This window comes from Dama dama, chromosome X, assembly GCF_033118175.1.
Source record: "Dama dama isolate Ldn47 chromosome X, ASM3311817v1, whole genome shotgun sequence".
NCBI classification, from domain to species: domain Eukaryota; kingdom Metazoa; phylum Chordata; class Mammalia; order Artiodactyla; family Cervidae; genus Dama; species Dama dama.
The window spans coordinates 39,552,826-39,575,017 of NC_083714.1; the positions used below are offsets into that span (position 1 = coordinate 39,552,826).

A 22,192-nucleotide genomic window follows, 5' to 3' on the forward strand; every position below is an offset into this window, starting at 1 on the left:
GTATAAGAAACTGCCATTTCTGTAATAGCAGTTTGGCTATATGACAAATTTGTGCTGGAATGATTAGACACTGCTACTTGCAGACCAATATTCTTGTACTCCAAAGGGTATTTGATAATTCATCAATACAAATATAAATGAGATTACATATTCTATTTTAACTCTAAAAGGGCATAAAATTGCAGTAAGACTTTACATGTATAATGAAAAGTAAAGTATCCATTGAATTTAGTAAAAGCATCACACTGGAAAAAATACAGTTGTTAAAATTAAATCTTACATTTTTCTGGGGACAGAGAAGCAGAAGAAAATGAGATTAAAAGTAAAACATACAAACAAACAAACAAAACAACAAAAAAAAAACCACTACCAAAAACAGGGTGAGACAATCATTTATTTATTGGACAGGGCAAGATCATTTAAAGAGAGGAAACATATCCAAAAGAATGTGTTTAGCTTGGTGTTACAGGCATTGATGCTCACAACAAACAACATTACTCAATACATCATGGAAACAGGCCACATACAACCGGGGGATGCTGTCATGCCACTCAAAAATAAGCCACAATGCTTAGGAAACAATCATTAGGGAGTTACAGAGCTTCACAGCCTCCAATTCGCCGACCTGCATTTTCTGCAGCTGGGCCACTAGGCCATAGCATTCAGCTGCTTCCCTGATTAAGTGAGCCTTCCTATATTCTAGAGAGCCTTCAACAGTACACACTTCTGAATGTCACTGAAATCATAGTCAGCTGCAAGCTTAATTTGCTCACATCACTATATTTTTGGCTACCTTAGTACTGCCTCAAATCATTACAAAAAACTTCTGAACTTAATCCATTTAGCACTGTTATGATGCATCCAAATCACCCCAATCCTATGGTACATACTTTTAAAAGATAGCGTAAATTCACTGGAGGAAATTAAAAATTTGGGAAGCTCACCTGACCAGAGGTATACAAGCTCCTAGCAAAATTAGACATGACTGAAGTCCGCTATGTCAATTACTTGCCATATTATTTGGCCTCATTTTTAGCAAGACTTTCCTGAGCAGGCAAAGATTTCAATATACATTCTAGAGACTAGACAATCATATTAATATATCATGAATGCTTGGTTCTGAGAAAAAAACCTATTCAGCATCCGATTGACTGAGAAACATGTTAGGAATCTGACTTCCCTCCTTACATCTACTGATTCGTACCAACCATCTCCTTTCAGAGAATTCATAGTTTTTAACATGAGAAGTTCTCATTCTACATAGAACTGAACAATATTTGGGAAGCCAGCCACCAAAGATCAGATACTATGGGAATCCAATCATATTAAATGACCAGAAGAGACAAACCTATACAGACAGAGAGATTAGTTGCTCAGGGTTGGGAGATATTGGGAGGAAAGGACAGGTAACTACTAAAGGATACAGGGTTTCTTTCTGGGGTGACAAAAACATTCTCAAATTGACTGTGATCATGGTTGCACGACTTTGTGAATATATTATAAAACTACTGAATTGTACCCTTTAGATAGGTGAATAGTAAGGTATGTGATTTATATCTTAATAAATTTATTATAAAAACATACTAGGAAAGGAAGACAGGCCTCAAAAGAGAAGAAAACAAGAGGCTCTTGCAAATCATTCCATACCTGAGGAAACGGTAGACAGGTATGATGGAAAGAGCTTGTTTCTCGTACACGACTTTGAGTTATACGACCACTTTAACTCCCAACTTCACATTTTAAACTCATTTCTAAATTATTTTAGATTTCTAACTTTGTTCTCCTTAGAGAGCAGAGTCAGTGTTCCACAGATAGATTGGGTTAGCAAAACAAAACTAAACAATGATTAAAAACCCAATGACAAAATAATCTTGTACTTTGGGCTGTGTGTTACCAGGCAGAAGAGCTGAGGTTCACTACTAGCAGAAAAAAGCCATCAAGGATAAGGGCATCTTATGATTCTTGCCTAAAGCACATTTCCTTTTTAAATTTAAATTCCCTTTACACCTATACAATTCAACAAAAGCAACCTTCTCTACCAAGAAATGTTAAGCTTCCAGCAGATCAAAGAGCTAGCCAAATTTCCCTAAGATTGCTATTTCTAAAAAAATTCTAGTCTGTACCCTCAGCCTTACCTTCAGCAACATACAATGAAGACAGAAAACTCTAAATTTGCTACAAAATGGAAGCTATGACCTTAATTTTTAAATTAAAAGATATTAGTTCCAAATATTTAGAACCTATTTGGCCCAATTCCGTTGAAATCTACCTTTATCCTTTATCCTTACTAATTCACTAGTTTAGTATGCAATAAAATAACAGAGGCTTTGAATAAGTTAAACTGGCTAGTTACAACTAATCAGTTTTCTTCAGTGATTACTGTTCCTCTACATAGGCAGGATGTTTAATTCACGGATGGTCTTTTTGGTCTATCTTCAACTATTCTTACACTACATAATCAATTAGGGACATCTTTTTACAGATAAATGAAGAGAACACAGGTAGCTTTACGTAAGTTGAGTTTGTTAAATCTATTTGTTATGACAGGGGATTTCTGACACAAAAATTGCTCACTGCACATTGAACCCCAGAGAAGTGATGAAACAAGACAGCTGATGTTAGGAGGTATATGGGAGCGGGGTAGGGGGAGAAGTCACGGATAAATTAAAAACTGGCAAGTATCTGCTGAAGCAGAGCCACTTTTTAGGGGCCATAAGAAAAACTCATAAGTCACCATTTTGGTCTCTTTAGAGAAGTCCATTTGTTGTTAAGAACTTAAGACCATTTACTACCATTCATGCTGCAAAATGCAGTAGTCACACTATTTCCAAAAGGATCCTAAAAACTGTAGTGCAAAAGAAATCTAAGAAAATAAATAATTACAAAACCATCAACATTTTTCAAAGAAATGTGCTCAAAACAGTGACTTTTACAAAAAATGTGGATTTGTTTTAAATGAAAAAAGAATTCTATGAAAGATCAAAGACTCATTTCACAGATAACTTATACTGCAATAATGCCTTGATTAACAGTGTACAAATAAGGGCCATAGACTTTTTTAACTAGGTCTGAGCGATCAATATAAATACTGATGGGGGAGTGTTTTGTACCCCAAACTCCAATATTCCAGCTCTGTGTCCTGTCCTGTTATTATAATTTGTAAAAATCTTAACGACGCAGTGATTCAAGTTTTCGTAACTTCAATGATGTGTTAGAGGACAATGCATCTTGGTTTGAAGAATTTGTTGTATCCGAAGGCCGGAACAGTACTCGACCACGATGATTAAATACATAAAATGATGGGTGATTCCTTAGTGTGTCAAATGTCCTTAAAAAAAGAAAAGCATCAATTTTAGATAAACCTTGATAAAAGCCCATTTGAAAATAAGTAGGCTTCTAATAAATAATGAATTTGCTATGGGTTGTATTTTTAACTAAGTTTAAATCCATAAAATTAGACTATAATTGGTAATCATACTGTATCTCACTTTTTTCCTGTACAAGGAAAATAAGAAACCCGGAAAAGCAACATAAAACCCTTGAAAATTTTTAATTCAGGCATTCCTTCCAGGATATCTATGAAAACAAATAATCACTCAACTTTAATCACCTCTGTGAATCTACCACTAGCCCATGCCAAATAGTCCTTAAAAAAAAAGTACATAGATTGTACCTTTGCTTATTCTCACTTGATCTGTCTTCCAAGAATCAAATACAACGAAATATTCCTTTTGGCCCTTCTGTACCTGTTGTTGTCCAAACCTGTATATTTTGCTTCCATGTACTAAATTCATGTATTTTGCTACCACCTACTTAATGCCATTCTGTTTTACTTCTTTCTTTCTTGGCCCCTCGCCTGTGACTCCTGGTAGACTCTTTGTAAGAACAGTAGTGGGTGGTGATAGTGGAGTATCCTTTTCTTCTTTCCAGTGAGATATATGTAGTCTAAAAAAAGTTCACAAACACCGAAGTGTACAGCTTTTGGTGTTGATTTGTTTTTAAATATTAATTTCCTGGAAGGAAAGAGAACTCTTCTTTTGATAAAAACTCAAATCTCAAAGTCAGCCCACCTAAAAATCCAAGCATACCCCCACATAAAAGGGAAGCCTGACATGTGACTATGTGAAATGTAAATTTAAAAGTAAAAGTAAAAAGGGAGTGGATTTCCTGTAACACATAAATGTGTACTATGAATTCTTCTAAGGAAATACTGTGTTAAAATTTCTAGGATCAAGAAGGTGGGTAAAGTCCAGAGATTGAATCGAACAAAGCTAAAGGATGATTCTATGAAAGCAAGCAATACAGAAAAGTAAAGCAAGCAAAGCTCATGAAAATAGCTTAGAAGTAGTGTAGGAGGAAAAAGCAAAGCAGAATAACAAATATACTTTAGTCCAAGGATAGGAAAGTGCCCGAGAAGCAGAGTTTATGTCACAGACTAGTTTCAAGGGAAACAGAAAACCCCTTAATCTTCCAAAGACTAAGCTGGGACAAGAGGATAAAAAGCGGAAAAAGGGAGGGAGGGAGGGCAAGGGAAGGAAAAGAGAAAGGAGACAGGGAAGCAAAGTGGTGAGGGGTGGCGGGGAGGTAGAGGAGAGGGAAGAAGGGGAGGAAAGAAGGAAAACATTCCTGAGGGAGTATCTTCCTTATATATCTATTTTCATCCATCTATCCAACCAACAAACAAGTAATTTTAAGCAACCATAATATAACATATTATTCTAATGTCAACAGTCTGTCATTCAACTTCCATTTTTCCCATCAAATCAAACATCGACTCAATTTTTTTAGCTCATTACTCATACAAACTGCATGATCAAAATGTAAAAACAAAACCAACTTTTATGTACCAGAAAACATAATTTTAAACTATGTACATGAAGCAAATTCCTCATGAAATTAAATGTCTATGAAAAGGAAAAGACTTACTTATTTTTTAGTTCTGAAGTGGCATCCATGTCTTTAAACTCCCCTGCAATATGAACTATACCGTAACAGGTAACTGCAAAGGCCAGAAGTGTCTGAAGAACTATCTGTGAGTATAAAGATTAAGATTACTCAACAACAAACAAATATTATGAAAATTTACAATTTTCTCTCCGTTTCTAGCCTCTATCAGGTATTTCTCCCAGATGCTATCAAGGAGTCAATTCTCACTTTAAATGATTTGGACTCAAACACAACAGTATCTTCTATAAGTTCTGTGGATCAGCTGCAATAATACGTCTGGGTTTTGCTCAAATAACAAAACAGGTACTGATCCATTCAGAACTCAGTTATCAACTATGACCAACTTCTAAGAGCAACTATAAATGTTTTAATGTATTAATGTTAGATAACACAGAGTATTCAAAAAAAAACACCCTTTACCCACTACCCAACTTAAAAAAGAGAACATTACCAGTTCCTTTCAAGGCCCAGGTATCCCTCTCCAATTATATCCCTCACCCTCCCTGCCAGTTAACTACTGGCCCCAATCACATATTAATCAGTTCCTCGCTTTTACTTATTTTACCAGCTCTATGTGTACGTCTAAAACATACCTTGCTCACTTCTTCCCATTTGAGCTTTTTTTTCTTTTGGTGAGATTCCTCCCTATTGTGATATGTAGTTATTATAGTCCATTCATTTTCACTGAATTTCATTACATGAAATTCCCATAATTTATCCATCCACTGTTGATAGCTATGCAGACTATTTCCTGTCTGTAACTTTTACAAAGTCAGGATGGATATCTTTGTGTATGTCTCCTAACACAAGGGAATGCAATCACTGGTGTAAGAGTATACACAAATTCAACTTTATTAGGTAATATCAAACTGCTTTCCAAAGAGGTTGTGCAAGTATGTAAGCAAAAATTTGCAGTGTTTGATATTAACCAACGTGGGATTACAGACATATTTTATTTTCCTGATAGTAATTATCTGTATTTTTCAAATTTTCCCATTTGTAAACAGAAGAAAGTTATTTTAAACAGATATAAATGAGTGCATATACACATGCGCAAGCGTATGCATGTGTGTATGCATCTACCACAAAAACAAAGGTAACAGAAGAATGAGTTAATAGTCACATTTTCCATATCTTGAATTACAGACAATTAAAAGTCAAAATTAGCCACAAGCTATTACTCTAATTTTCTAAATCAAAATCTAATGTCATATGTTATGCTGGTTTACATCCCCATCATCAGTGTACCAAGGCCCATTTCATACAATGCAATCAGAGACATCATTAACAAGGATGTGGTAACTCTGAGCTGTCATGAAAATATGTCAAGATAAATCAATAAAAAGCTAGTTATAAAAGTACACACTATAAACACAGTAACTTTTTTAAAAGAAAAACTATGTGTGTTTTGGTTACATAAAGCTATATACACACAAAGATAATGTTGTTTATGCATAGAAGAAAACTAAACTACTGATACACTCCAAACTGTTGGGAACAGAAGTAGAATTGTGAGCAATGGGGTCAGTATTTTTTTTAATATATGGGGTCAATTTTACTTTTGACACTTACTGTTTGATTCTATGAAGAACTTACTACTTTTGTACTTTAAAAATCCAAGAAAGATTAAAAAAAAGTGGGGGGAGGGATTCCCTGGCAGTACAGTGGTTAGGACTTTGCACTTCCACTGAAAAAGGCATGGGTTTGATCCCTGGTCAGGGAACTAAGATCCTCGCAAGCCACAGGCATGACCCAAAAAAAAAAATCCAGTAAAGATAAAAAACTGAGTGAAGTTCACATATCACTGCAGCTTTAAAAAAAGAGGCACTTCCTATTTTTTTTAATCTTTACCACCTCTGTGTATGCCCCTAAACAATGTTTTGTTAGTTTTACTTGTTTTTAAACTTTATGTATAGAAGAAACTTTTCTAAAAAAAATAAGATTTTTTAAAAAGGGGGGGACTTCCCTGGCGGTCCAGTGGTTAAGACTCCATGCTTCCACTGCAGGGGACACAGGTTCAATCCCTGGTTGGGGAACTAAGATTCTGCATGCCTCGAGGTGCAGCCAAAAAAGATAGTCAAATAATCAACTTGTTAAGTTCATCTCAGAGTATGGACAGAGCAGCTTCTAGAAAGACTATTTAAACTAAGTTCTAGGGACTTCCCCCGTGGTCCAGTGTTTAGCACTCCACAATTCCATTCCAGGGGCCTGGTTTCATCCATGGTTGGGAAACTAAGATCCCACAGGCTGCGCAGCACAGCCAAAAATAAATAAATAAACTAAGTTCCAGAAACCAAACAGAAATATTTTGTTTCCACATCTTTGGGATTTATAATGAGTGACAAAAAGTATATAACACATGTTATTTCGTGTCTGGAAAATTAAGAGAATAAAAAATAAATTTTTAAAAATACATTTTAAGCTATGTGGCTAATTTTAAAACTGTATATAAATATATATTTTTATTGAAGTATAGTTGATTTACAATGTTGTGCTAGTTTCAGGTGTACAACAAAGTGATTTGGTTATATATATTTTAATGGAATATAAATGACCAACTTACATCTATTGGCAGTGATTCATCTTCCTTTTCTGTTAATCGCATATAAGAACGATCTATAAACCAGAAGCACACCATTAAGGAAACTGTAGCCCATTTTTCTTAAAATGCAAGCAAATCAATATACCAAAGAAGCAACTGACATATGCTACAAGAAACAATGCTAATCCTGGATTCCTCAAAAACCTCTGTCTTCTAAGGCAGTCAGTCTGGTCTTGAACTATTTTATTCCCATCATGACCTGCTTTCTCATCTTATAAAACGGAAGAGTGAAAAGTGAGCAAACATAAGGAAGAAATACCTAAACGACTTTTCTTTCATTATTACAGGAAAACTAGAATTCTCTTAAATTCTTTCACTAACTGATCAAAGAAATCACAATTATTTAAAAATTAAATCTACAGAAAAATCTCAACTCTAAAATAGCACTACCATTACATAATATAGACGAAGTAATATTGCTATGGAAATGTTTTTCTCAAGAGAATATGCTGGGGCAGCGTTGGAATAGGAGTAATTCCTGTACATCAATTTCTGCTTCTATGATTTAATTATAATTCTGCTACTGCCTTAGCCTCAGGAGGCAGCAGGGTATGAAGGAAAAGGATCAAGGTTTGGAAGCTGAAAAGCCTGGATCATAATACCAGCTCTTCAGTTTATCACAATCTCATTCAATGTGAAAGACACTCTCGTGGACTGTAACATGGATCTCAATCTCAGAGCGTTAAAATGTAGGAGGGGGAGGGGGAATGTGCCTGAGAATACAGTATCTTTTCACTGCCTAGGTTTCTGCATCAGTAAAATGGGAATAAAATGAGAATCAAAGGAGATACAGGATAGGCGCTCTGCCAAAACAAAGTTCATCACAGCAAAGATGAGCATGCCACAGCACCACAGGGTGCTACCTGCTGCCACAATCTGACAAGACACAGTTAGCCTCAATGGTAATACTGGTCTCTTTCCAACGTGAGCATTGAAAAGAGGTCCTACTGCAGTGATAAATGTCACAAGGCATTCTCATCTCACATAAAAACACAAAATTCTAATTCTAGAGGAACCTTGCAGTCTCTACTTAATATGTGCTGTGCTTAGTCGCTCAGTTGTCTTAGACCCTTTGCGACCCCATGGACTACAGGCTGCCAGGCTCCTGTGTCCTTAGGGGTTCTCCAGGCAAGAATACTGGAGTGGGTTGCCATGCCCTCCTCCAGGGGACCTTCCCAACCCAGGAATCAAAGCCAGGTCTCCCGCATTGCAGGTGGATTCTTTACCAACTGAGCCACCAAGGAAGCCCTCTACTTAATAGAACATGCTTAAAAACTCAAATTGTGAGTGAGCATGCACTCACTGACTCTTAAGAGAAAATGTGTTTAGAGACATTTCTGAAGTTTTATCTCACAAGTTTCATCACAAGGACAGGTGTAAAACAAAAATTAAACCAATGCCAAAGTAGGTTTTGGCTAACTTCCTACTGTCCAATTCCCAGCTACCTTTCTTTGCCTGAAGCTTAATCTGACTCTAACCCTACCTTAGTAGGACATTTCCTCGTCTGTAAAACGAAAGGGTTGGACTTCTGTCATCTGTCTCCTTGCTCTAGGACTGTAATATTTTACAGCTGAAGTCTATAGTAGAAAATGACACAGTACCACTGTATCCTAATCTCCTCTAGGGCAGCACTTCTCAAATGAATGTGCATACAATCACCTGGGGACCTTATTAAAATGCAGATTCAGATTTCACAGATCTGAGGTGGGGCCTGAGTTTCTGCATTTCTGACAAGGTCCCAGATGATTTCCCAGATGTTGGTCTATTGACCACACTTGATCAGCAAGGCTCTAGGTACCTCTTAACCCCTCCGCCCACCTCCAAAAAACAACTGCTCCCATCTCCGTGTATCTTTACTTTTAGCATCTATATCACTTTATGGTGACTGCTGCTTGAATCACTTGTTTCTCCATTTGACTCTGAACTCCCTCGGGACATCACTGCACCCTCTAGCACCTAAGCACATTGCAATTTCAACCAATTACTCAAGACTGAATTTTACCAAGCAATGTAGCACACAGGCTCCAGAATCAAACTGCTTGTATTTGAAGCCCAGCACCCCCATTTATCATCTTTGTAATTTTGTGCAAGTTTCCTAGCAGTGTGGCTCAATTTCTTCATCTTTCAAAGGTGATAATAACAATAACATCTACCTCACAGGGATTTTGGAAGGATTGAATTACATAATACACAAAGTGCTTAGTTCAGTGCCTGGCACGCAGTAAGCTATTATTGTTATCATTAAAGACTGGAGTTTTGCAGAAACTGTCACAGAGAAAGCAGCCTGGGAAAACATGAGGACTAAATGTAATGTGATATCCTGGATTTATTCTTGGAATAGAAAGAAGACATTAATGGGAAAACTGGTGAAATCCAAATAAAAGCTAGACTGTACTTAATAGTAATATACCAATGTCAGTTTCCTAGTTGTGATATCATACCATAGTAATGTAAGATGTTACCAGTGAGGGAAACTGGGTGAGGAGAATACAGTAATTATTTGCACTATCTTCGTAAATTTTTTCTGTGAATCTAAAATCTCAAAATAAATTTTTAAAAAATTAAAGCTGAATTTCTGTCAAGACAAATGTTGTCATAATACATGTACCTAAAAAAGTAATTTTAATAATGGGATCATTTTAATTACCGTATACACAATACATAGAACGAAAGGTTTTATCTTGAAAACTGGAGCTTTGAAGGAATTCACATTTCATTTTCCACTTTATTCCTGAAGATGGAAAGTAATCTAGCAAATAAAGGAAAAAAGTTCAGCTCTGAATTTCCTCCCTTCGTTCAACAAATTTATTGAGTAACTACTGTAGGGAACATTATGCTGGGCACTGAGATTACAGCAGTGAACAAAATATACATCGTCCCTGCCCTTGTGGGCTCTATAGGTTATAAAAGAGATCAGCAAACTTTTCCTGTAAAGGGCCAGATAATAAATATTTTAGCCTTTGCAGGCTTTACTATCTCCATTGCAACTATTCAACTTTGCCCTTAGAAAGCAGCCAGAAAATACCTAAACCGGCATGACTGTGTGCCAATAAAACTTCAGATGGACACAGAAACTTGGATTTTAAATAACCGTCATGGATCAAAAAATGATACTTTTGCTTCCCCCCCTCCAACAAATTAAAACTCTAAAAACATTCTTAGCTCACTGCAAAAACAAGAGGGAGGCTGCATTTGGCCCACATGCTAGAGCTTGCTAACCCTTGGTCTAGGAGAGAAGGAAGACCTCAAAACAGATCAGCCGTCCCACTGCACTGCATCCTCTGCTGGACTCTCAAGTTTCTTCTTGACAATACAATTGTATGTGTACGATAAGGTACTTTTACTTTGCTTTTTTCCTAAACTTCCAAATCACTCTTTGACATAGAAAGGGAAAGAATTAAAATCCACCTCAATGAAGCATCAGAGAAGGGATATGATATGCCCAAGGTCACAGATTTAGCGGTAAAGCAAGTTTTTAAGAACCAGCCCTCCAGTCTCCCAGCCCGGTGCTCTTTGCCCCATATCACAGTGCCTCCCAGAGGCAAGTGGTCACCTAACTTCTCAGTCCTCCTGGAGTGCCCAAGACACTGTCCACCTAGTTGTCATGGAACCATGAGCATCCGAGGTCCTCAATCTGACACTCTGCCAGCCCCACGATGGATCTGACAACACTTGTCCCAGATTCCCAGAAAGGCTTCCTTTCTGTCCACCCTGCAGCCCACCGATCCCCTCTCCCCAACATCCCCTTCCCTGCTGTAATCCCAGTTGCCCCACTCTCCTCAAACTCAGACTCCAAGCCTTCCACCGAGGAGCCCCGCACCGCTTCTCACAGTCACCTCAAACTCTAAGGTCTCAAATGACCGTTCCTGGGCCACTCGGTCCGACACTCCTTCTTGGGTGCGCCCACACGCCGCCCGCAGAATCCCGCATGGGAGCTGTCCCCGTCCCCCAGGCACTTACGCTGCGCAGCGGAAAAGGCCGCGTGGGCTAGGGCAAAGAGGCCGATGCCCACCAGCCCTTTCCATAGCGACGGCGCCATGACTCCGAAAGAGCAGCCCAACAAAAGAAGCGAAGGGCGGCAGAGCCGTTCCTTCCTTCACCGGCGGGTGTCCGCGCAGCGCAGAAAGATGACGTCACTGAACCCCTGGGCGCGAAGCGCCTCAGAGGTGGAAAATCAGAAGAGCCGTGAGAAAGCGGAAACGGGAATGCTGGGAAGAAGGGGAAAAAGACAAGGAAAAAGGTCCGGGAATGCCGAAGAGCCGGGCCTGCGCCGCACTGCCGCTCTAAGAGAGGCGGGGCTGCGTGGAGAGCGTAGAAGAAGCAGCGCAGGCGGATCAATGGGGAAGTGGAGACGAAGGTGCCAGCAAATGAGTGCGGGCCGCGGGGCAGGGGGCGTGGCCTGCGGAGAGGCGGGCGGGGCCTATGGAGAGTTCCGGGTAGGGCAGAGGGACCGTGGGCTCTGCAGGAGGTAGTTAGAGGCGGTCGGTGCCGGATCCGTACGTCTTAGCCGGGGATTTTTGTTTGTTCTGCTTTTCCTTCAAGCTGTGCTCTTTGTTTTCTGTTGACCTTTCCTGTACTTCAGCGTACTGGGAACTGGTACTACGGAAGGAGGCACTAGTGTGAAAGCGAGGGGGCTAGTGGGGGTGTAGAGGAAAACCACCCGGGATTTGGAGGCCCCGAACACGTGGCAAGCGGGGTACATTCAGTAAAAGTTAGTCCCCTTCTCTTTACTTGTAAGTGGTCTATGTGAAAAATTCGCGCCTAAAGGGGTGTAGCGCCGCGGGAGTGTTTTGTCACTAAGGGGACCATTTCACATTGTGTGTCGCTCAGTCGTGTCCGACTCTTTGCAACCCCATGGACTGTAGCCCGCCAGGCTCCTCTGTCCGTGGGGATTCTCCAGGTAAGAATACTGGAGTGGGTTGCCATGCCCTTTTCCGGGGTATCTTCCCGACCCAGGGATTGAACCCAGGTCTCCGCCATTGCAGGCAGGTTCTTTACGGTCTGAGCCACCAAGAAAGCTCAGTCCTCTGTCCATGGGGATTCTCCAGGCAAGGCTACTGGAGTGGGTTGTCATGCCCTCCTCCAGGGGATCTTCCCAACCCAGGGATCGAACCTAAGTCTCCCGCATTGCAGGCGGATTCTCTACCGTCTGAGCCACCAGGGAAGCCCACATTTCACATTAGGTTGAAATAAAAAAGGAGGAATAGAAGGATGATAACAATACTGGCTCATCTCTCTGTCTCTCTGATGAGAATAAAATATACTCTCTCGATTTTTGTCTTCATCCCCTAAAATGTAGCCATTTTACATTAACCTTTTTACATTCTATTCTGTAGCCAGCTCACCTATTACTCCCCAGTGCTTTCAGCCATTGTTGGTATTAGTGATTCCAAATCGACGGCTGTATCTCAAGTGTCTCTCCTGAGCTCCAGACTGCATTTCCAACTCCTTGCTGATCATTTATTTCTATCATGTGCAGTTAAAACTTAATATGGCCAAAATAGAATTCATTCCTTTTCCTAAACTCCCATCAACTCCTCCCGTGCCACCTGACTGGCTGGCGCAACGTTGTAAACTGCATATCACTGATGATCACCATGCTTTCCCCTTAACGTTGTCAGACTTCTACATTTTAGCTACTCAATTTACTCACCCCACTTGCTATTAGAGGCCTATGCTGGCCACGCTTTTAAATTTGCATTCTTCCCATTCCTGAGGCCCTTCGACTGCTTTATTTTCATGTCACCTTTTAAGATACACTATAATTTACCTATTTATTATGTTTCTTTTGTTTACTATCTCTCTTTGCCCAGAAATGTAAGTTCCAAGAGGGCAGAGGTTTGTATCTATACCTAGAACATTGCCTGTCACATGGTAGGCATTCAGTGTTTACCGAAAGAATGAATGAATTGTGGGAAAGTGGAGGGGAGTGTATCCTCCTTAGAAAGGATCTCTATAGAGCATCCTGTTATTTTGAATTGGGTTCAAAAATCCCTCTGAACTTGTACACACACTTACATTTTGATAACAGTTTGATGATAAGCATTTTCTGATATACTTGGGTTTCCTCAAAGCTAAAAAATAAAATTAGAAAATAAAGGAAGGCATCCAGGAGTCATCAGATTTCCTCAAATTTACCTGTATAGCTTTTGTCCTGGATCCCATTTTCCAAACATTTAATTATAGTCATTATTTTTCTCTGGCCCTCACCAGTTTCTTCACCTCTAAGCCAAGAGTTGACAGAGTACTTGATCAATGTCAAGTATGGTATATTATATTTTTTACAAATGTTCAGTTCAGTTGCTCAGTCATGTCTGACTTTTTGTGACCCCATGGACTGCAGCATGCCAGGCCTCCCTGTCCATCACCAACTCCAGGAGCCTACTCAAACTCGTCCATCGCTTTGGTGATGCCATCCAACCATCTCCTCCTCTGTCGTCCCCTTGTCCTCCTGCCCTCAATCTTTCCCAGCATCAGGGTCTTTTCCAATGAGTCGGTTCTTCGCATCAGGTGGCCAAAGTATTGGAGTTTCAGCTGCAGCATCAGTCCTTCCAATGAATATTCAGGACTGATTTCCTTTAGCATGGACTGGTTTGATCTCCTTGCAGTCCAAAGGACTCTCAAGAGTCTTCTCCAACACCACAGTTCAAAAGCATCAGTTCTTCGGCGCTCAGCTTTCTTCACAGTCCAACTCTCACATCCATACATGATTAGTGGAAAAACCATAGCCTTGACTAGATGGACCTTTGTTGATAAAGTAATGTCTCTGCTTTTCAATATGCTGTCTAGTTTGGTCATAGCTTTTCTTCCAAGGAGCAAGCGTCTTTTAATTTCATGGCTGCAATCACCATCTGCAGTGATTTTGGAGCCCCAAAAAATGAAGTCTGTCACTGCTTCCATTGTTTCTCCATCTATTTGCCATGAAGTGATGGGACCAGATGCCATGATCTTCGTTTTCGGTCTGTTGAAGTTTTAAGCTAGCTTTTTCACTCTCCTCTTTCATCAAGAGGCTCTTTAGTTTTTCTTCACTTTCTGCCATAAGGGTGGTGTCATCTGCGTATCTGAGGTTATTGATATTTCTCCTGGAAATCTTGATTCCAGCTTGTGCTTCATCCAGCCTGGTGTTTTGCATGATGTGCTCTGTATATAAGTTAAATAAGCAGGGTGACAATATACAGCCTTGACATATTCCTTTCCCAATTTCGAACCAGTCTGTTGTTCCATGTCCAGTTCTAACTATGTATAAACCTCACAATCAAGATGGAGAAGGAAATGGCACCCCACTCCAGTACTCTTGCCTGGAAAATCCCATGGACAGAGGAGCCTGGTAGGCTGCAGTCCATGGGATGACGAAGAGTCGGACACGACTGAGCGACTTCACTTTCACTTTTCACTTTCATGCATTTGAGAAGGAAATGGCAACCCACTCCAGTGTTCTTGCCTGGAGAATCCCAGGGATGGGGGAGCCTGGTGGGCTGCCATCTATGGGGTTGCACAGAGTCAGACATGACTGAAGCGACTTAGCAGCAGCAGCATATTCATGGGGTAGGATTTTAATTGTCTTTAATTGTCTTATCTTTAGATTCCAATCTGAAAGGAAGCCAAGATATTCATAGTCACAGTTATTAAAGACTTTACTAAGTTACAGTTACTAAGTACCTTGGGTCCACTCATACAGTGTTCTGTACATTAGAGTTATTCCCAGAGGTGCAAGGTACAGCTAATGGCAGCAGTGTTTTCACGAGCTCTTAGAACAAGAGTCAAACCTCATGAGAAAGAGCATTTGAATTCCTGGGTGATGCAAGAAGTGTGTTTAGTTTTCCCAGAGAAATAGCCATTGTTCATATGCATAGTGGATAAGTGATGAGGATGTTATTAAAGGTGGGGATAGCCATCTCTAAAGCGTTCCCTATGGAGGTAGAGATGTTTATGAAGGCTCCTCACTGTTTCCCCAGGAGAGTTGGTTGAGTAGAGAAAGCACTGCAGTCCCAGAATTGTTTTCAAGTTGATTAACAGCCATCCAGCTGGAGGAGTGATTTCATGCCCCATGTCCATGTGCCCATTTCCCATGCAGATGCTCCCCCTACCTAGCACACTTTGTCCTTTTCTACTTAGTTCAAAAACCCACCTTCCCTAGAAATGATGACCACAAGTTTAGTAAACATGTCATTTCATATAGACATTTTAATAACCCTGCATTTTTGCCCCCCTCCTTCCACATTTACTGTTTTGATATCATATTTTACATCTTTTTGTTTTGTGTACCCCTTAACTAATTTTTGCAAATACAGATGATTTTATTGCTTTTATCTTTCAATCTTCCTATTACATTATACATAGTTGATTTACTACTTTTACTGTATTTTTGCCTTTACCAATGAGATTTTTCCTTTTGTAATTTTCATGTTTCTAATTGTGGCCTTTTCTTTTCCACCTTGACAAGTTCCTTTAGCATTGATTGTACAGCTTGTTTAGTGGTGTTGAACTCTTTTAGCTTTTGTTTGTGTGTAAAACTTATGATCTCTCCATCAAACCTGAATTCAGACCTTACTGGGTAGAGTATTCTTGGTTGTAGGTTTTTCCCTTTCATTACTTTAAATATATCTAGCCTGTAGAGTTTCTGCTGAAAAGGGAGATGGTAACTTTACAGAAGTTCCTTTGTACAAAACTTGTTGCTTTTCCCTTGTTGCTGCTAATAGTCTCTCTTTATCTATCATTTCTGCCATTTTTATTATAGCATATCTTGGTGTGGTCCTCTTTGGGTTCCTGTTTGGGATTCTCTATGCTTTCTGGACCTGGATATCTGTTTCCCTGTCTTCCAGATCAGGGAAGTTTTAGCTATTATATCTTCAAATATGCTCTCAGTCCCTTTGTCTCTCTCTTCTCTTTCTGGGACCCCTTTAATGTGAATGTTAGTATGTTTGATATTGTTCCAGCTGTCTTAAGCTGTCCTCATTGCTTTTTATTCATTTTTATTTTTATGCTGAGCTTCAGTGACTTCCATTACTCTGTCTTCCAGCTCCTTGATCTGTTCAGTACTGTTGATTCCTTCTAGTGATTTTTCATTTTAATTATTGTATTATTCACCTCTGTTTAGTTCTTTATGTTTTCTAACTCTGTTAAAAAAACTTCTGACTTCTCACTCTGTTCATCCAATCTTCCCCCAAATTCTTTGAATGGCTTTACAATCATTACTTTGAACTCTTGATTGGTAGATTGCCTATCTCCACTTCACTTAGTTCTTCTGGGGTTTTGTCTTGTCCCTTTGTTTGGAATTTGTTTCTTTGTCACCTCGTTTTACCTAATTTGCTGTTTTTATTTTTATATATCTAGTAGGTTGGTTATATTTTCCGACCTTGCATAAGTGGCCATTTGTAGAAGATATCCTATGAGTCCCACTAGCACACCCCACTCTGGTCACCAGAGCTGTGTGCTGTGGGGGTGCTGCTATGTGGGCTGCATGGGTCCAACTGTTGTGGTGGGCTGACTACTGTGGGTGGTGTGGTAGACATGGCTGACACCCAGTCCAGTTGGTTGCCAGGCTCTGCCTTGTGCGGAGGCTGCAGGCTACTAGTGGGTGGGATCAGGTCATGAGGTTGCTGGCTTAAGAGCCCCAGGGGGTTCCAGGGCTAGTTCTAGCCCACTGGTGGGCAGAACCAGGTTCTGGGGTGGGTGGTTGGAGGGCCAAGGTTCCCAGATTTACTGTTATCCTGCTGATGGGTGGGGCTGGTTCCTAACAAGGCTGAGGATTCTGAGGTGTCCCAAAGGTGGCATTGATCCACTGATGAGTTGGGCCAAATCCCAGGGTGACTGGCTGAGCCATCCAAGACATCTCAAAGCTTGTGTTGGCTTGCTGGTGGGAAGAGCTGGGGCCCATGGGGTCCCAGGACTAGTGCCAGCTTACTGGTGGGTAGAGCCAATTCCTGGGGTCTCTGGCTACAGGGCCTTGGAGGTCTCAAAGCTGGTGTCAGCCTACTGGTGGGTGGGGAAGGATCCCAGGACCACTGGCTAAGGGACCCAGGGTGTCCCAGAGCTGGTGTTGGCCTGCTGGTGGACAGGGATGGGACCCAGCTGGTCCTGAGGCTGTGTCAGCCTACTGGTGGGTGGGACCAGGGCCCAGGGGATCCCAGGGTTGGTGCCCACCCACTGGTGGGTGAAGGTGTTCCCAGGGCCAGTGCTGGTCCACTGATGGATGGAGCCAGGTCCCATCTGCAGGGCCCTGGGAATCCCAGGGATGGTGCTAGTACACTGGTGTGCAAGGTCAGGTCCTGGGCCCTGTGGTGAACAAGGCCAGGTCCCGGGTCAGCTGTGGGCTCAGGAGGCCTTAAGGTAGCAGATCTGCTGGTGAGTGGGACTGTATCTCCACTCAGCTACTTGCTTGGCCTAAGGTCTCCCAGTACTGGTACCCACAGGCTGGTGAGCAGGGCTGGGGGCAGGTCCCTGTGCTAATAAGCTAGATGGAGGGTTCCAAAAGGCACTTGATAGCACCACTGTTCACTTGGTAGAATAAGCTGCCCAAAATGGCTGCTGCCAGGGTCTGTGTCCCTCGGGTGAACTCCAGTTACCTCCTCTTTCTGTTGGAAGCTCTCCAATATCAGCAGGTGGTTCTGACCCAGGCTCCTTGCACATTACTGCTTCTGCCCTGGGTGCCAGAGTATGTGAGATTTTGCATGCACCCTTTCAGAGTGGATCTCTATTTCCCACAGTCTTCTTACTCTCCCAAAAGTAAGCCTACTAGCCTTCAAAAACAAACATTCTGAGAGCTTATTTTCCAGGTGCAGGACCCCCGGGCTGGGGAGCCTGATGTGGGGCTCAGATTCATTGCTTCTTGGGGAGAACCTTTGCAGTTGTAATTATCCTTCTGTTTGTGGGTTGCCCACCCAGCGGTATGGATCTTGACTATACTGCATCTCTGCTCCTCCTACCTGTCTTGTTGGGGTTCCTTCTTTATGTCTTTAGTTGTAGAAGATCTTTTCTACTAGCCTTCTGGTCTTTCTCATCAATAGTTGCCACATAAATAGTTGTAATTTCAGTGTGCTTATGGGAGGAGGTGAGTTTAGGGCCCCACCCCCAGAAACAGATTGGGTTTAAATACTGGCAGATTTAAGTAACTGGACAAGTTACTTAACTTCACTGTGCCTCTGTTTCCTCATCTGTAAAGTGGGAATAATAATAGTACTTATCTGATAAGATTGTTATCAGGATTGAGTAAGATGATGCTTACAAATTGTTTATAAAATAATCTCACACACAGGAAGCACTCAGTAAATTTTAGCCATTGTTATTGTTGTTGATGCTGCTATTGACTCTTCTAGCTATTTTTTCAGACTGAAGAGGTTCTTTATGCTTTTAGTCTTTTGTAAAACATCAGTTGCTCCACCCCTTTGATTATTTTAATTGCTCTTCTCTGGGCTTTTTCCAGATCCACTAATATTTCTCGTGGGGTTTCATTACTACATCTGTACCAAGTATCCTAGGTTACTTGGCTGAGGGTAATATGAGTATTCATTTCACATAGCCTTGACACTGAAAATGACACCAAAAATCTTATTTGCTTTTTTAGCACATTGGGCTGGTTTGTTCAGGAAATAAACTGAAAACTCCAGCATAATTATATTGAGTCCTAACCAATATGTGTGACCTATTCTTTCTTCTGCTCTTTGAATATAGCATTCCCTATACTACTGGCCCAGGACTGGCTCTCTTCCTTACCTTCTTTGGAGAACACATGACTCCCACAGATTCAACATTGTGCATATAGCTCCCAGATCTATCAGTGGTCCTGACTTCACTCCTAAATTCTAGACCCAAGCTTCTAACTGCCCATTTTGATAACTCCACTTGGAAATCCCACCAGTCTCTTAAATCAGGAGTCCTCAACCTCCGAGATCTAATGCCTGATGATCTGAGGTGGAGCTGATGTAATAGTAATAGAAACAAAGTGCACAATAAATGTAATGCTCTTGAATCATCCTGAAACAACCATTACCCATGCCCCTCCCCAAGTTCGTGGGAAAATTGTCTTCTATGAAACCAGTTCCTGGTGCCAAAAAGGTCAGAGACTGCCGCCTTAAATCCAACCTGTCCAGAGCTGAGCTCTACCTTCTGACTCCCATTTTAATGCTATTAGCTGTCCTATGCTTTCCAGTTATCCAGGTTCAAAACCCTGGTGTCATCTTTCCATCCTTCTTCTTTAAGCACTCCGCATCCAACCACCCCATCGATTGCTAAAGAGGGTAATCCGACCTCGGCACTGGATTTCTCATTCAGCTTTCCATTTCCATTCCTACTGCATCCTATAAATGAAGGCCTCACTACTTTTCAGCGAGTCTACCTTTCCAGCCTTTTCACTGGTCTCCCCTGTTGCCCATCTCTCTGCAATTTGCTTATTCTCCTATATGCTACCAAATTAATATTGGAGAGGTTTTGAGCAGGGAAGTGAATGAGTTAAAGTTTTCTGTGGCATTAAGACCTTCCACAATACGGCCTCAACTTAGCTTTTCAGCCTTTCCCTCAACATGTGAATTAATTAAGTCAGTGTTTATCATGCATCTCCAAAGAACCAAGGACTGCCACAAACACTGGACTAAACTTATGTATACTTTTCAATCAGTAAGTCCTTCCTGAGCATTTACTATGTACCCAATACCGTAAAGTCCTCTTTATGTTTGTCCTTGAACTGAATCTAGGTACTTAGTCATCTGCAAACATGGAGATTTCCTTGGTACTCAAGGAAATAGAAGAGACATACACTGATGCTCAGCTATGTTGTAATTGAGTACCTATTTTGGTTAGGTGTTGGGCTAGTGGCTGTCAGTAAAGAAATAAGTAATACTTGCTTCCTGCCCTTAAGATACTCATGACATGGTATAACAAACATGTAAATCAAACATAATATTTCAGGAGGGCTAAGAGAGAGATTTGCAGAAGGCAAAGGGTGGTGCTCTGAAAGACCATACAAGGAGCCCCTAACTCAGCCTGAGGGCATCGTGGAAAGCTTGCTGACCTTTTTTTTTTTTTTAATTGGAGGATAATTACAATGTTGTGTTGATTTCTGCCTTACAGTCAGCCATGAGTTTGCATAGGTTCCTTCCTTCATGAACCGCCCTCTCGTCCCCCATTCCATTCTACCCCTCTAGGTTGTCACAGAGCACTGGGTTGAGCTCCTCATGCTATACGGCAACTTCCCACTGGCTATCTATTTTACACACGGTAGTGTATATGTTTCAATGCTACTCTCTCAATTCCGTCCCACTCTCTCCTTGGGCTTCCCTGGTGGCTCAGACTGTAAAGAATCTGCCTGTAATGCAGAAGCTCTGGTTTTGATCCCTGGGTCAGGAAGATCCCCTGGAGGAAGAAATGGCAACCCACTCCAGTATTCTTGCCTGGAGAATCCCATGAAGAGAGGAGCCTGGTGGGCTCCAATCCAAGGGGTCACAAAGAGTCGGACACGACTGAGCAACCAACACTAACTCCTTTCACCACTGTATCCACAAATCTGTTATCTGCATCTCTATTCTTGCCCTGCAAATAGGGATCAGTACTATTTTTCTAGATTCTGTATATATGTGTTAAAATACAATATTTGTTTTCCCCTTTCTGGCTTGCTTCACTCTGTATGATAGGCTGTAGGTTCATCTACCTCACTAGAACTGACTCAAATTTGTACCTTTTTATGGCTGAGTAATATTCCATAGTATATATGTACTGTCAACTACAAATTGGCACTTGCCATGGGTGCTTGCCATCCACCTCTATCGAGGATTAAATCATGTGCTGCTGCAGCTGCTGACCTTCAACACCCCCAAAGGAATTCAGGGTGGAGAGCAGACATGAGGTACTCCGTGCTCTGGGAAAACTGGCAGGACAGGTCCTCAGATAGATATTATCAGGAGGTAATTTTATGAGCCCAATTCTTGTATCTCCTCATATCTAGAAAAGCATTAAAATCCTTCATGGTGACGATTGTTTCTCATGACTAGTGGAAACTTCACGAGACCAGCAGAAATTTTTTACAAAAAATATGTGCTTGATTGCATGTACTCTCCCTTTACCAAAATCACATATATACTGTCTGTCCCCACTACCTCTTTGGAGCAGTTTCTCAGAGCTATCTGAGGTGTTGTCTCCTGGACTACAGTCCTCATATTGCCCCAAACAAACCTTACCTCACAACCCTCACATTGTACATTTTTTTTTTTAGTCGACAGTACCATGTTTGGTGACCTTTAAACTGAGTTTTGTCAGATGAGAAGTTAGTTAGGTGAGGAATGGATTGAAGGACTCTTCAATCAGAGGGAGAACATGGCAAAGCACATGAGAGCACATGAAGCTTTCAGGAAACTAACAAGGAGTTCAGAAAGTCTGAAGAGAAAGGCAGGATATATGGTGAAGAAGCTGTCTGGAGTCAGGATGTGTGGACCTTTGTGTGCCAAGCTAAGGAGCCAGAACTGAAAGCCATGGGGTCAGTGGAGGGTTTGGAGCAGGGCTATGGTATATACAGGGCTTCCCAGGAGGCACTAGTGGTAAAGAACCCACCTGCCAATGCAGGAGACGTAAGAGATACAGGTTCGGTCCCTGGGTTGGGAAGATCCCCTGGAGGAAGACATAGCAACCCATTGCAGTGTTCTTGCCTGGAGAATC

General features: G+C 41.1%; 1 protein-coding gene across 2 annotated transcripts; it reads right to left on the minus strand.

Moving 5' to 3' along the window:
• Positions 1 to 381: 381 nt before the first annotated feature.
• MMGT1 (membrane magnesium transporter 1) lies at positions 382 to 11,862 on the minus strand. Of its 2 annotated transcripts, XM_061135871.1 has the most exons (5): positions 11,510 to 11,862; positions 10,197 to 10,298; positions 7,511 to 7,563; positions 4,927 to 5,030; positions 382 to 3,328 (listed from the first exon to the last, which is right to left on the minus strand). In XM_061135871.1, the coding sequence occupies exons 1-5, from the start codon at positions 11,586 to 11,588 to the stop codon at positions 3,169 to 3,171; spliced, it is 498 nt and encodes a 165-aa protein (XP_060991854.1). In that variant the 5' UTR covers positions 11,589 to 11,862; the 3' UTR covers positions 382 to 3,168. The 2 variants fall into 2 exon arrangements, with proteins under 2 accessions (XP_060991854.1, XP_060991855.1); XM_061135872.1 differs by lacking the exon at positions 10,197 to 10,298 and having other exon boundaries at positions 11,510 to 11,854.
• Between the last annotated feature and the right edge of the window lie 10,330 nt (positions 11,863 to 22,192).